The 16403-nt window shown below is 41.8% G+C and overlaps 2 protein-coding genes across 2 annotated transcripts in view; one reads left to right on the top strand and one right to left on the bottom strand.

Annotated features, from left to right (window-relative positions):
* TOMM7 (translocase of outer mitochondrial membrane 7) overlaps nucleotides 1–16403 on the top strand; it is a 111526-nt gene that overhangs the window by 45450 nt on the left and 49673 nt on the right. The gene's annotated exons all lie outside the window — the stretch shown is intronic.
* Nucleotides 8763–13289, bottom strand: IL6 (interleukin 6). Its single transcript, XM_006201793.3, has 5 exons — nucleotides 13184–13289; nucleotides 12830–13017; nucleotides 11697–11810; nucleotides 10616–10762; nucleotides 8763–9344 (listed from the first exon to the last, which is right to left on the bottom strand). The coding sequence occupies exons 1-5, from the start codon at nucleotides 13287–13289 to the stop codon at nucleotides 9177–9179; spliced, it is 723 nt and encodes a 240-aa protein (XP_006201855.2). The 3' UTR covers nucleotides 8763–9176.

Raw genomic sequence — 16403 nt, forward strand, 5'->3', positions numbered from 1 at the left:
GACACATACAGCATTCAGATGCCTTCCTTAGAGATATTTGTCAACAAATAATTCTCTTGTTTTTCCATTTTTTAACTCCCTATCTTCCATAGCTAAGGGAATCTGCATTTCCTCTAGGGTAGGAACAACTGGGTTTTATATAATCATGCATTTTCTCCCATCTATTTGGTAATATATGCTTTTTTGCCATATACTCAAAAGATCAGGCTATTATGACTGAAACAATGGTCTGCTTTTCTACAGAAGCATTCCTTTTTGGAGGTAGTAGATGCCTTAATGTTCAGTTTGAGTAGGGGAAGGGTCATGGGGCAAAAGGGAATGATTAGAAATGAAATGAACACCAGTTTAATATATGAAAATATTAACCACAAAAATTACATTGGAACTTGATATATATAATTAATATCTGTTGTGCATTCTAGATTCTTAATTTTAGTTTGGTATTCTATTTTTCATATATGAATATTATTTCTACATGTCCCTGTGGGGAAGTGGAAAGACAGGGGTAGTGAGCGATGGCTGGGTAGCACAGCCTCTGCATGATGTGCAAATTTGATTTTAGGTTCAGAACTGAGAGCACCTGGTATTAGTACACATATTCTGCTTCCAGGAAGATGAAATAAACATACTTCCCCCTATTCCTCCTACTAAATATAATTAAAACCCTGGATATTATGTGTAAACGAACATAAGAAGACTATAGAGAGGAGAGGCAGACCATCCAGGGACCTGAGGACATGAGGAATGACACAGTGGTGAGTTCCCTGTTTTTTTTTTGGGGGTTTTTTTTGCCTCATATATTTCAGACTCAATAGTGGGGAAGACAGCAACCCAGAAAATGCCAATGGGTACAGATAAAAAAAAGTCCCAAGAAAAGCTTGATCTCTCTAGCCAAAGGACTAGGGAAGGGACAGTCTTGCAAGGCAGAAAATTTTTAGATAATAGTCACTAGACTGTAGTCAAATGTCACAGAAAAACATGGCGTCCCCAAATCCCTCCTCCAGCCGAGACCAAGTGAGGAACTTCAACAACCACCCTCATGAGACTATAATGAGGCACCCCATCACCCCTACTGGAATAGTGTCAGAGAAAGCTAAGTGGAGATCTGAGACTTCCATGTCTGCCAGGCAGTAATGACCTGCCCTCTCTCACTACCCCAGCCCTTGTGGTGTCAGTGAACCATATGGAGAGCCTGGACTTCCACTCCTACCTGATGAAAGGAAGTGGCTTTTCTCCTCCCCACTAAGATGATGTCAGAAGGGGCCTAATGGAGAACCAGAACTTTCACCAACACTCAGAGGTAACAAGGCCATCTCTATTCCTCACCATATCAGTGATGGCCAAATGGGAAGCAGTAATGAGGCACTCCTCTCCAGCCAGCATGGTATCTATGGAGACCTAGTGGAGACCCTGGACTCCCACACCTACCTAAGTAGTAACAAGAGGCACCTCCCACTCTGGGTGTCAACCAAGGACAGCAGAGGACCTGGACTTCTTTTCCCACTTTATTACTTTGTCTAAAATAAAACTACTTTATGTAAAATGAAACTAAAGATAAAGACAAATTCTTGAAAACAGCTAGAGAGAAATGACATATTATCTATTACCTATGGGGAAAAACAATTTGAATGACAAGCAGAATTCTCATCAGAAACTGTAGACAATAGAAGGGATTGACACATTTTTCAAGTGCTGAAGGAAAAGAACTGTCAACCCAAAATTCTATATCCAGTGAAAATATCCTTAAGGAATTAAGAGGAAATCAAGACATTCTCAGCTGAAGAAAATTTGTTGACAGTACACCTATCATAAAAGAATGTCTAAAGGAAGTTATCCAAACAAAACAGAAATGGTAAAACAAGGAATCGTGGAACATCAGGAAGGAAGAAAAAACATGACAAGAGCAAAAAAAAAAAAAAAGGTGAATACAATAGACTTTCCTTCTACTGTTGAATTTTCTAAGTTACATTTGATTGTGGAAGCAAAAATTATAACTTTAGTGTTCTGAATATATGGAGAGGAAATAATTAAGACAATTATATTATAAATGGGGGAAGAGTGTAATGGAATATAAAGAGAGATAAACTTTCTAAACTTCACTTGAACTGGTAAAATGTTGATACCAGTGGACTCTGATAAGTTATGTATATATTACATAATGAATTCATGGAAGAAACACTGAAAGAGTTCTACAAAGAGAAACACTCAAAAACTCTATAAACTCTATAGGTAAATAAAAATGAAATTTGAAGAAATGTTTAAGTAACCCACCAGAAGACAGGGAATAGAAAACAGAGAAACAAAACTACAGAGAGATTAAACATAAAGTGAAATAACAGAATGGCAGGATTAAGGCTTAATATATCAACAATTATATTAAATGTAAATCACTTAAACATACTAATTAAAAGATGGAGATTGGCACAGTGGATTCAAAAAAGTTACCCAGCTGTATGTTGTACAAAAAACTCATTTTAAATAGTTTAAATGATATATGTAGGTTAAAAAATAAAAGGATGGAAAAGTATATGCTATGCAAACCTTAAACAAAAGCAGATTGGCGGTATTAATATCAGATAGACTTGGAGCAAAGAAAATTACCAAGGACAGAGAGGAACATTATATAATGATAAAAGGGTCAATCCACCAAGAAAACATAGTAATCCCAAGTGTGTGTTCACCATGACAGAACTGCAAAATATATGAAGCAAGCATAATGTAAGTGAAAGGAAAAATAGATAAATCTGTAATTCTAGTTGGCAACTTCAAAACTCCTCTTTCAACAACCAATAGAACAACTAGAGAGAAAATCATCAAGGATATAGAAAAGCCCAATAGCACCTATTGACTGGTACCAAGCGAATCTAACTGACATATAAAACACTTCACCTAACAACAACAGAAAACATTCTTTTCAAGAACCCATGGAACATATACCAAGATAGACCATATCCTGGGTCATAAAACAAACCTCAAGAAATTTAAAAGAATTGAAATCATATGTTCTCTGACCACAATAGTATCAAACTAGAAATGGATATCAGAAAGATAACAGATACATCTCCAAACACTGGGAAACCAAACAACATACTTCCAAATAATCCATGAATCAAAGAAGTCTCAAGAGAAATAAAAAAAATTCATTGAACTGAATGAAAATGAAAATGCAGTATATGAAACTTTGTGGGACAAAGCTAAAGCAGTGCTGAGAGGGAAATTTATAGCATTAATACTTACATTAAAAGGAAGTATATAGATTGTTTGCATAAGTTCTTCCTGAATGATGATACAAAAGGGCAATGGTTGAGCAATAATTGAGCCTTTGAGATCCTGGGAAACCCTACCCCATGTGAACAGTGTCACCAACTGACATGTTTTCTGATTAAAGACCTGGTCATCAAAGGTAGCTATTCTCCTTAGATATTCTGAATCTGTTCTTTTCCTGCTTGATTACTTTGCTTCCTGTGTGGTTTTTTATCCTTGGTTAAGAATAAATTGGGAGCTACATTAGTTAGAGTATAGGATTAGCTTCTGTAACAAAGATATTGCCAAAAATAGGTGAATAAGATAGAAGTATTTGTCATCTAACAATCTATTGATTGTTGATGGTCCAGGATGATGAGTCTGTTCAGCTCCATAAGGTCATTTAGTGATCAAGGTTCCAGTCATCTCTTTGCCCTACTAACCTCTAGGGAAGGGCTGTCCAGTAGAAATTTCTACAGTGATGAATATGTATTGTATCTGCACTGCCCAATATGATAGCCACTAGCATGTGTGAAATTGGGGAACTTTTAAATTTTATATACTTCAAATGAATTTCAATTTAAAAATAAATTCATACAAGTGACTACTGTGTACCATATTGGATATTGCAGCTATGGACATATTGCTCTGTTCTGCATGATTAAAGCTGATTCACTACAGCATTCCCCCCCCCCCACGCCTAAAACACAGAAAGGTGAAAGACAATGGAGGGCAAGTAATATCTTTTTAGGCAAGCGAAAGTAAAATTACAACATCAATTTTACTCACGTTTTATTGGTGAAAACTCAGCCACTGTGTTGGGGGTTCCAAACACCACCCTCAGGTTCAGTGATTTACTAGGAGGGCTCCCAGGACTCTCAGTGTATATTAGTCATAGAACTCATACTCATGGCTATGATTTATTGTAGCAAAAGGATACAAAGCAAATTCAGCAAAGGGAAAAGAAACAAGGGGTGAATTTCAGAGAAATTAAGCATGAGCTTCTGATTATCCTCTTCCAGTGGAGTTGCATGGAATACGCTCAGTTCTTCCAGCAGTGAGTTGTGGCCTGTGTCTACCAGGGACGTTCATTGCAACTCAGTGCCCAAAGTTTTTATTGTGGTACCCTCTGCTTAGTACGTATTAAAATTTCAGATTTTCTGAAGGAAACAGGTGGCTTGTACAAACCGTATGGTTTGTACAAACAGTTTAGGGACTCTGATCGTTTGGAGGAAGGTTTATATCAGTGTAGGGAAATGTTTACCAGTCAAGTTCCCAGATGCCAGCCAAGGGATATGCTTGTAAGCAGACTTCTCTAAAAACTTTATTCTAAAGCCTTGGGCTTGCTATGTTCTTTTTTCAGCGTAGCCACACCTATTTGCATAGGAGAATGGGAAATGTAGCCTCCAGATGGTAGCCACATGGCTAATTCAAACACCATTACTGTGGATGAGGTGGAGGGATTTGAAAGGATAACTAGCAGTCTGCTGTGGAATTTACACACTATGACTTTGCACAAGTTGCGTAGACTCTCTGTTCCTTTGGTTAATACATGTGCCTCTAAAATAATACATACATTGAATTGTGCTTGGTACACAGTAAGTGCTCAATATCAGATCATGTATTATCACCATTATTATCAGTTTATTCTTAGTCTTATTATTCTATTCATATGGGTCGGTTTATCTCTTCCTTTCTATTCTTAACCCACTGGAAACTCAGAATTTTATTAGGGTGGGGTCTGGACTGCAGTCTTCCTATCAGCTTTCTCTCTTATAGATTCTAAGGCCATTTTCATAGTATAACCTGTGTGTCCACAAGCCCCTAGCCTTTGGAGATCATCCTTCCCTCTAGCTTCCAAATTATTATAACCAGTACCCTTATCCCAAGCTGACTACAGGAAAGTCAAAGTTCTACCAAACTTTCCTGAGTATTCTTGAGTGTCTTTGTAAAAATTATTATTCTTTATTTTTTTGGTAGGGTCTTATGAGTCCTGATTGTTGCCTGTCACTTCTTGCCTTGACCTCTGGTTTCTCCTTAATCTCTTCTTTGATTCTTCCTGCGTTTTTCAACCTTCCATTGTCCATTTTGCTCAAAAAGGTGAACATGAACCTCCCTTTATTCTTCAGAGCTGGGCTAGCACAAGGCTGCCATAAATTTATTTTATGTTGATGAATGAAACTCATGGAAGTTTTAAGAGTAAGGGCAAAGATGAATGAAAATTGGATACTAGACACCGCAGTGTTTGAAGTTCTTAAGTCATACCTTGTGAGTACTCCTCATCATCTTCTCCTTTTTGCCTCTCACCTCCTTCGTGTCATCTGCCCTGTTGCTGGAACCCACTACAGAAAGCTAGATCTCTTCTAGACCTTCTCTATGTTAGCCTGGATCCAAACCTCCTTACCCCACACCACCAGAAAAGGCTGAAAATCCCTCAACATTTAAAAAACCAAACCAAACAAACCAACAAAAATCCCAAATCAAAAACTCTAAGAAAGTTGCTCTTCATCTTTCTATTATACTAGTGTTTTTATTTAACCCATCATTTCTGCTCTTTCATAACTTAGACCCTACTGCTTCATCTTCAGTTTTACTACTTCCCTCTTGGTTCTTCAGCTATTTAGGTTCCTTCAGTTCCTCCAACATGTTCTCTCCTACCCCTGAGCCTTTGCACATGCTGTGCTCACCACTTGCAACACCTTTCCTGCCTGTCCAACTGGCTGAATCCTATACCTTCTTTTAATATAAGCATGATTGTAATTTCTTTTGGGCAGCCTCTCTTGAACTTTAGATTCAATCCTTCCACTGTGTGCTGGCATAGTAGCTGTCTTTGTTTCCTAGGGCTGCTATAAATAATTACCACAAACTGTGTGGCTTAAAACCACAGGAATGTATTCTCTCACAGGTCTGGAGCCTAGATACCTGAAATCAAGTTATGAGCAAGGCTGTGCTCTTCCTGAAGACTCTAGGGGAGGATCTTTTCCTGCCTCTTCCTACCTTCTGGTGGTTGTCCCTTGGTGATCCTTGATTTGTAGATGCATCTCCCCAATATCTGCCTCCCTCTTCATGTGGACTTCCCCGCTGTGTGTCTCTTTCTGTCTTTTTTATTCTTATTAGACCCCCCCAAATGACCTGTTGATTATCTTGATTACATCTGCAAAGATCTTATGTCCAAGTAAGGTCACATTCACAGGTACCAAAGGTTAGGATTTCAACGGGTCTTTTTAGGGGGCACAATTCAACTCATAACAGTAGCCCACATACTTAGCTTACAGCATAGTAAATATTTCTTTAAATTGTTTTCCCTAGATTGTAAACTCCCTGAGAGCAGAGACCTAGTCTGTTTTATTCACCATTAGATCCCCAGGGCCCAACAGAGAATCTGGCACATTGCAGATGTGCAGAGAATATTTGAATAAATGAAAACTCTCAAATCCAAATTCTCTGTGATTTACCCCTCCATTCAACTCCTGCTTCTTCCCCCTCTCAAAACGTGTGTCCTCTAGAATTCCTGAGTCTTGGTCAGCAATCACCAGATTGTAGCTCCTAGGTGTCTTTTGCTGATGACTGCTACTGCCTTCTCTTTTCTCACCATTATCACCATCCTAATTCATCTCCTCCCTGCAGTACAACGAAGGCCTCTGGATTGTTCCTCCAACATTCTCTTCCAGCCTCTTGCCCATCCATTCCCCACACTGCAACCTGAGTGATCATATCAAAATGTAAATCACATATGTCATTCTACTGCTTAAAATCTGTCAATGTCTTCTCACCACAAATGGGATAAATCCCAAATTTATATGGCTTTTGTAAATTATATTTTTATATTAACATAGCTTTATATTGATGTGGCTTCTGATGCTGTCAGAGATCTGGCCCCAGCCTCCCTCTGCACCCACTCTCAACTACCCTTCTCCTTCTTTATGCACTGGACATAATGTACATTTCACTGCCTCAACCATAGAGTGCTCTTTGTTGATTCAAACTTTTGCACGTGCTGTTCCCTCTGGCTGGAATACTCTTCCCACCCATCTTGACCTGGTGAACTCCAACATATATTTTATAACTCAGCCCAAACCTCTCTTCCTCAATTAAGCCTCCATGACTGCCCTCCCCAGGTTCAGTTCAGTCCGCCTGCTATTGGTGCCTAATCACACTTACATTCTTTGTTCTGCACCTGTCTTCCATGCCACAGTGTAAACCACATGAACAAACATGTTTAGCTTGTTAACCTTTGCATCCCCAGCACTACCTGACTTACATGGTGCTCAACACATTTTTGTTTGAAGAATGGATGTGTTGGTTGACTGCTATTTCTCTTCATTCTTTGATCTGGCTGATTTTGGGAAGATGGTTTGTGATGTATGGTGGCTCATCTCTTGCTTGACTCCTGTCAGTTCTTGACCGCTGTGGACTTTCCCATGCTCAACAGAACTCCTCCCTAAAGGAAGACGTCTGTGGTGGTTAGGGTGGGGAGAGCGTTATTAGAAGACAGAACTTTTGTATGGCTGGGGGTGTAAAGGGGAATCTTTACCGAATTCCCAGTGTAGTGTTGCAGTGGGATGGAGGGGCCATGTGCAGTTACCCAGACTGCCTCTCTCACCACCAGTCTCAACCAGGTTGAGGGGAGAGGGCAGATGAAGAACAGTGCTGGTGGGAAAGGAAGTGGAGGCGGATATACATGTACTGACTCCTCACTGCCTCCTGTAGAAGTTCTTAGAATGTTTCTTCCTAAATCTTGCTATTTTTTCTGTAGAATAAAGATACAGAAGTGCACAGTGTTTTTCCCCCTACTCTTTGACCAACAGTGTATGTCCATAAGAACTGAGGGGTCTTAGGTTTGATCATCTACGTATGGTTTCTTCATTCAGCAATCGTTTACTGGGGCCTCCTATGTTCAGGTTCTGGGCTGTGGGCTCAGGTCGCAAAGATGAATACAACAGAGTCTGCCTTCTTGAGGGACCTACATGTTAGCTGGAAAGAAAAATCCATCAATTTTAAGATGTGATGCAACGTGGTCTGTGTTGTGACAGACAGGCGTGTGCGGTGTTTGAGGAACCTAGGAGGGGGAGAACTAGTTATTTTTTGGAAGCTTGCACATTGCTATGTCTTCTACAGGTGGTTTTGATTGCATCTTTAGGTGTATTCCTTGTATTGTCTTGGGATTTTCTACATCATCTCTCAGTTCCCTGGGAGGCAATGGGACGTAAAAGTTAAGAAGAGTAGGGGCTCTAGAGGCAGGTAGACCTGGACTTCAAATCTGGAAGGTACCTTACCTTCCGGCTGGGTGACTTAGGGAATCACGTACTCTCCTACATCCAGTAAAAAGTGTGTAAGCTCCAGGATGAAATGTGATGGATGCAACACATTTAGCTTGGTGCCTGGCATGCAGTAGGTGCTCAGTTATATCTTTGTCCAAGTGATCGCAGCTCGTTTTTTGGTGGTGGTGATGGTGTTGGAAACTCGTTTATATGAAACTACACAGGATACACACGGACGCTTAGTTGCTAATTTTTTTTAAAAAGGCGTTTATTGATATAAAAACAACTTAAACATTATATAAATACAATATAAATATTTCTTTTAAAAATACGTATAAGTTAGCAATTTATTTGAGGTAAGCCTACACATTCAAAGAAATGATCAGCTCTGAGTCAACCACAAGCCGTGTAACCATTTTATGTTACTTTTTCAAAACAAATACATAAAATATTTCAAGTGGTACTTCATAAAAATATAAATATCTATCACTTATATAAATTAACTCAATATCACATATTTAAATATCAATAAATTAAAAATAATTAAAATAGTGTCCTAACGCTCATACTTTTAGTTCTTCACAGAGAACAACATAAGTTATGTGCCCAGTGGACAGGTTTCTGACCAGAGAAGGGAACGCCCATGAACTGCAATGATCTTAGGTGTCCTGGCTACATTATCCGAACAGCCCTCAGGCTGAACTGCAGGAAATCCTCGAGGCTTCGCAGGATGAGGATCATTTTTGTATTCTTCATCCACTGGTTCTCAGTCTGCAGTTTATTCAGCAGGCTGGAGCCTGTGATTGGGTTAGGGGTGCTTACTTCTTCTGGTTGCTTTACCTGGAGGAAAAGAAAACAAAAATAATTTTTTAACTATCAGACAAATCCTTTGAAGTGGAAGGATGCTCTGGTCTGCAGGGAGATGTTCAAACTGGGGGTGAAGGAGTGAATTGGGGCCATCTGCTGTGACTCCCCCAGACAGGGCCAGGTGCCTTTCCTCTGAGCCCACCCAACATGGAGCCCTCTCACAGCAACCGAGCTCTAATCATTCCTTTGCTGTCTGTCTCTGTTAAACCATAAGCATCCCATGGGCAGCCATAGTATCTTACTTGTCTTCTGTTATGCCTGGCACATAGTTGGAATTCAATCGATAAATGAAGAAGTTTTAGTTAGAGGCATTCTAATGGGTTCTTCAGGGATCTCTAACCCTAATACTTTTCTCTGGTTTCACTCTCACCCATCCATCCAGTATCTGTTAAGAATCCTCTGCTCTGATGGTGTAAGGAGGACTGGGAAACATCTTTCTATAGACCCGCTGACATGGGGCTAAGTAATTGTGGAAGGCCTTGCACCTCCGTGTGATCCTGCAGCAGTACAGCCTCTGCATCACTGGGAGCTTGTTAGAAATGTGAGTCTCAGGTCTCACCCCAGACCTGCTGAATCAGACTCCACATTGTAACAGGATCCCTCAGGGGAACTCCTGTGCACGTTAAATGGGAGAAGCCCTGGTTTAAGGCAAACAGCTAGGAAAGGCAGGGGCAGGATTAGCACCCATGTGCTTGCTTCTCCATCCAGGGCCCTTCTCTTTGCTCTTCGGCTCATCCACACACTGTGCCATCAAGCCTCCATCACGTGGCATTTGAATGACTAGCTGGTAGTGACCAGAGCCCTTGGTACCTGCTCTTCCAGGCTTTAGCCATTTCTCTGCATTAACCCTTCCAGCAAAAGAGTAAGGGAAAGAAGCTGAAATTACCATAATAGCAAGCATGTCATTTGGCAATATTAAAATAATTTTTGTGCTCTCTGTTTTTTGTTATTATGGATCACAGAGCAGGGTTGGAATGGCTTCCTTCTGCCTCTACAGATACTTTTTTTTTTCTTATTTCTTAAGTTTTTAGAAGTTGATGTTAAAAATCCACTTCATTTAAAAGAGTTTTAAATATAGTTGATGTCTTGCAGAAGAGATGAAGAAAAAAATAGTTTTAAATGTCAGGAAACATTTCTCAGATCCTTTCCTTTGCATGTGGCCATCTCTTCTGAATTGGCTTTGCACTCCTGTGTTGTCTAGGCTGCCTTCTTTGAGCCTAATGAGAGGATGAGGAGACACTCACTTTTTGCCTCAGGAGCTGGATCAATGCTTTGGTACTGATTTGCACAGCCTCAGTGTTTCCTTTATCACCCTCATAATAGTTCTGGAGGTAGTCCAGGTATATCTGAAACTCCAGAAGACCAATGGTGATTCTCATCAGGCAGGTCTCCTAAGAGGAAAGATCATGGGAAAATTGGTTACTGCTAGGAAGACATAATCAGTTTTAAAAGTTAAAATTGCTATAATTCAATAACTTCTCCCACTGCTCCTCCAGGGAACTTCAAGAACTTCTTAGGCATCATGTTTCAAGACATCAGACAGCATCTGCTATCCCATTTAAATATCCGGACAATCAGAGACATCACTTAATTTTATCCAAAGCCCAACAAATGCTAGATCGAGGCAAGGGGTCTTCCTCTGATCCCCTCTTTAATGCTCTTCCTTCTGGCTGCCCTCCTGCCCTTGTCAATGTTGGGCTGAAACCTCCTTTTATGAAATAATCAGAAGTCAGTGCAGGTTATCTCACTGTCGGGAAGGAGAAGGATGTAAAGAATGTAAAGACCTCAGCAGGGAGGACAGGAGTGGATCCTGCTAAGGGCAGTGAAGGAGGAGAAAGGACCCTGGACCACATTACCCAGGATGAACTGTGACATTGCCTAACATCTGACAGTTGTGAAAATCCCAACACAGAGGAACTATCTCTGACCATGTCATTCAAAAAGAAGTTGCCTTTACTAACTACTGTATATAAAATAGATAAACAACAAGGTCCTACTGTGTAGCACAGGGGACTATATCTAATATCTTGTAAAAGCCTATAAGGAAAAATATGAAAAGGAATATATATGTGCATATATATGTATAACTGAATCACTGCTGTAAACCAGAAACTAACACAACACTGTAAATTGACTATACTTCAATAAAAAAAAAGTTGCCTTTAATAACACTTAAGTTGGCCTCCTCATGAAAATTTACATGATGTTCTTTACATTTATCCCCCTCTTTGTTGCCTGCCTGGTCTATATGTGTACAGACGCTGCATGCAAGAGGCAGAACTTTTGACTAGGGAGTAGCTAGAAGTGAATGTGATGCATTTGTACCTGATTGAACCCAGATTGGAAGCATCCGTCTTTTTCTGTCATTTTCGGAAGGTTCAGGTTGTTTTCTGACAGTGCCTCCTTGCTGTTTTCACACTTGTCATACTTTTCACACATCTGGGAAAGAATATCAGAACTGTTATCATATAAGTGCCCCTAAGGCCAACACCACTAGAGGGCTGATTCATGGTCTGTCATAACCGGGAAGTTCTCTAAGAAAAGTGAAGCCACAACCCACTAGCATCCAGGCAAGCAAGGTCTAGTGGAGACGGGCAAATTTGGGTTCAATTCTAGCCTCACCTGTGACTTCAGGCTTGTTGCCTATTCTGAGTCTCAAAGTCCTGTGTCTCCAAATTGAGGATAAGGAGACACTTCCCTTGTAAATTTATTGTGAAGATAAGACATAATTTATATAATGTGCCTGACACATAGTAGGTACTTAATAAATTACAGCAATTTTGATGATAATTGGGTGAATATAATTTGAGCCATAGAATGCCCCAGCTTTCAGATCATCTAGTTCAATTTCATAATTATACAGGTGAAGACCAGAGGTGGTAGGGAATTTGCTCAAGAGCATAAAGCTGGTTCAGCGAAGCCAGGACTAGATTTGGGGCTTCCAATACGCTCTCCTGTATTCTTTCCTTTCTAGCTAACAGAGCCAAACTATCTTACATTTAAGGAGCTGCTTACGACTTTGCCATTTCGGTGGGCTAGCAGGTATGCACCTTATATGCCGGAATGACTTTGGGGAGTCCCTAACCACTGAGCTTATGTAACCTAAAAGTACTGTGTCCTGAGAAGCTGAACAGTCATTTCAGGTGGCACTTTTTAATCCTCCCAAAGTCCAAGGAACACAAAGAAGATTGACAGACCCTATTTTTTGGATGAGGGAAAAGGAAATCCTGACCCCCCAGCTCATGCCAAGTACGGAACTGAGAAACTGGGGAAAGGAACCACCTGAGACCAGCAGCAGATGAGAAATTATAGAACACAGTCTGCCCCTTTGGCTTCAAACCTAAACTGCCCCAGAACCCAGCAAAGCCCTCCCAATGCAGAAGCTCCCCTTTCCACAGCCAAGGCAAGGAGATGAACACCCAAGCTGGCCCTACGTCACCCTCAGGCGAGCTACCCACCTCCTTTCTCATTGCAGAGATTCTGCCGAGGATGTACTTAATAAGTTCTTCAGTTTTGTCTGGAGAGGTGAATGGTCTGTTTGAGGTGGTACCATCTTTGAAATCTTCTCCCAGGGGTACCGGGGTAGGGAAAGCAGTAGCCATCACCAGGAGCAGCCCCAGGGAGAAGGCAACTGGACTGAAGGCGCCTGTGCCGGAGGGAAGGGAGAGCAGCCAGTGAGCAGACTGCACCGCTGGGGGAGCTGTGCTTCTGGCTGCTGGCCGCCCGCCAGCCCTCGCAGCGGATACACACCCCCTCCCTCGCTCAGGCTCGGCTGCTAGGCAGTTCCAGGGCTAGGGATTTCCTTCACTTACTTGTGGAGAGCGAGTTCATAGCTGAGTTCCTGGAGGGCAGATGGAGCTCTCTTTCGTTCTTGGTGGGCTCGAGGACAGACTGAGCCTCAGGCATCCCCAGTCTCATATTTATTGGGGGTTGAGATTCTAATATTGAGACTCATGGGAAAATCCCACATTTGATAAATCTTTGTTGGAGGGTGGGGGTGGGGCCAGAGCGGGTGGGGCTGATTGGAAACCTTATTAAGATTGTGCAATGTGACGTCCTTTAGCATCACAGGAATCACAACCAGGGGGAAAAGGGCCGCTTAGGTCATTACCAAGGCTATAGCCCTCAGAAGCGGGATCACTCTTCCTTTACTTTCTGTTTTTTTCTTTTTTTCCCCACTCTCTCTCGTTTTTTTTCCTTTTTCCTTTTTTTTTTTTTTTAGTGACTCAGCACACTGGCATGTCTTGAGGAGAGTAAAGCTGAAATCATGCACGAAGTTTTACAGGGGTAGAGGGTGGGGAAAAGCTAAGGCTGATATGATTTAAAAAACCCTTTAATTACCAGATTAGCAAGCTAGGATTTAGTATTCCAGTTTACTCATATTTGTAAAAAACCCAAGATGTTCTGACCTGAGTTTCCTCAGACTGCCCCACAGCCCACCAGCCTAGGGTTCCAAATAAGATACTAGGAGCCATCCGCAGTACTTTTCTTTTCTGGCTCTGGTGGTGACAGCTGTTGCAGAACCGCCTATCTGCCCCCACAGCTTGTGCAGTTATCTCTAGGAGTCTCCAGGTGCAGAGTGAGTACACACATAAATGACTCCTTTGTGCCACCACGTGGCATCTGCCAGTTTCCTCCTCATCTGCTCCAGCCCACTTTGCCCAGGTCAGTGACAGCCCTGCTTACTCCCTTATGGCCTTCATCATCCCGGTGAAGACTTTGATCTCTGTGCCAAAGGGGTTGTCTTGTGCTGCTGGTGCCATCCTCACTACTGGCAATGTGGTGATCCTGCTCCCACTGGGGAGCCCTGAGGACCTTGGGCAGGTTCTAGGTCTGCGGGAGCCCTCAATTTACTGCCACAGACTGGGTTCAGGGCAGAAGTGGGGAGAATACTACTCACCTCTTTGGTGGGATGTCAAAGGAGGACCTTGTGGCATTTCCTAGAGCTTGTGTTCATAGTTCACTCCTGCTGTACGACTTGATTTGAGTCCAGAGGCAGCTGAGAAGGAATATACTGATAGAACAGGGCTCTAGGTTCAGAATCACACTTCCCCTCCAATGCCCCAGCTTCCTTACTGGGTTGAGCTTGTACAGTCTCCCTCGGCTCTTACAATGATATCACTTGCAGGAGGGTCCTTGGTTTCATGCAAATGGGCTCTATACCAGGCTGCCCCACCAGTCTCCCAGAACACCCAGAAAGCTCAGAAGATTGGTTCCAGGCTGAAACTAGGACTCTTGTAGGTTACCAAAAGAAAAAAAAAAACCAAAACTGTTTTTATTTACAAAACACAGTGTTAACATCACAATCAGCTTCTTTGCTTTGCAAAGAGGATCTTGTCAGGATTGCTAAAACAAAGACCTCTGCTGGAGTATTTAAAATATGAATCGATTTACTCAAGTTTTGTTTTGCACACAACATTTCAGACCCGCCTGTTGGGGAAAGTGAGGTCATCCATTCTTTCACTGACTTTCTAAACAGAAAGGCCCGTCCTGCAGTGGTAGGGTGGTAGTGGGGTTTTGAGTTTGAAAACGGAAAATGGGAGAGAGTGGCTGAATGGTTTCACTTTTAGGTGCTCTTGGTTCTCGAGCAACTCAGATACTCCTAGCCAAGTCTCCTGCACTGAATGAAGCCACCTTGCTTGGCTCCCCTGCGATGATTGCGATAGGCCTTTGTAATGTTGGACTGCTTGCTTCTCACATTTCTATTTTTTAGAAAATACGACTCAGTAAATTTCAAATACTTAGTGACACAACAACATACAGATTTTTCTTTTTAATTAAAAGTTTTTAAAATGGGAAGTACATGTGCACGAAAAAAAAGTTCAAACAGAACATCAGGGCATATAGGGAAACGTAAGTCTCCTTCCAGGGGGAGAGTGTAGCTCAGTGGTAGAGTGCATGCCTAGCATACACCATGTCCTGGGTTCAATCCCTAGTACCTCCATTAAAGACAAATAAAAATTTAAAAAACCTGATTACTTCCCCCCTCCTCAAAAAGGAAAAAAAAAGTCAGTCTCCTCACTTTCTAGCTCCTCTCCCCAGAAGTAGCCCCTGACCCACAGGGTTTTTAGCTAAATCCTCTGCTACCCTAATCTGGGTAAGATTTTATTGTAAGGCTTTCTTGGCTACCTGGGTACTCACCTCTGTATTTACATTATTGGTTTGTATATTTTGTACATGTACACACACTCATATGCAAATAGCCATACAATATAATTTCCTATTGTCTGGATGCCATCTAGGCAATTCTCTATGGGCAGGCACATGGGAGAGCACAGGCTCTTGTGTTCACACAGCTTGGGTTTAGAGCCCAGCTCTGCCACTTGCTGTTTGACCCTGGCTGTTACCTCAATGATCTGTGCTATTGGTTGCTCGTCTATAAAATTGAGATAATAACATTTCTTCCCCGATCACTGTGGTGAAGAACAAAGGAGATGAAGTGTGAAAAATCCCTGGAGCATAGTAATCCTGCAATTAACACTTGCTTCTTGTAACATTCCTTGGCTCATGGTCTCTGCCTTGAAGAACTCTTCCAGCTCAGCTGTCAGTAAGTCCACGTGGTGTCTTGCCTATAAGGGAGCTCTGCATGAGCCAGACCACTGGGCCAGTGGTCAGGTGGTCTTCCAGGCATTTTCACTATGAAGAAATGAGACTCTGTGTTTTGTTGAAAGTAAGTGGGAGGTGAAGAAAAAAACGTCATTCCCTTTCTTTTGGAGAACCTTAAAATCCCCAAACCTGGTCTGTCAGCTTAGATAATGAGCCCAGCTTATGTCTTGTTCCTACACTGTTCTCAAGACTTTCTGCTAAGTGTTTTTATGACAGAAGCTTGCAGCTTTCCCTGTCCATGGTCATCATCATTATTCACAATCTTTAAAGTGGCCCTTGAGGGTGAGGGGACCTGAGTCAATCCCAGGTCTTGTGCTTCTGGCTGCCAAAAAAGGGCAAACTGTGTAGGGGTGGGAATGCATGCATGTGGGGAGGTTGGAGGCCGCTGTCTGCCCCCTTGCATGTTGCTAGCTTCTAGGGTCTTTA

This window comes from Vicugna pacos, chromosome 7 (genome assembly GCF_048564905.1).
Source record: "Vicugna pacos chromosome 7, VicPac4, whole genome shotgun sequence".
Classification (NCBI taxonomy): Eukaryota; Metazoa; Chordata; class Mammalia; order Artiodactyla; family Camelidae; genus Vicugna; species Vicugna pacos.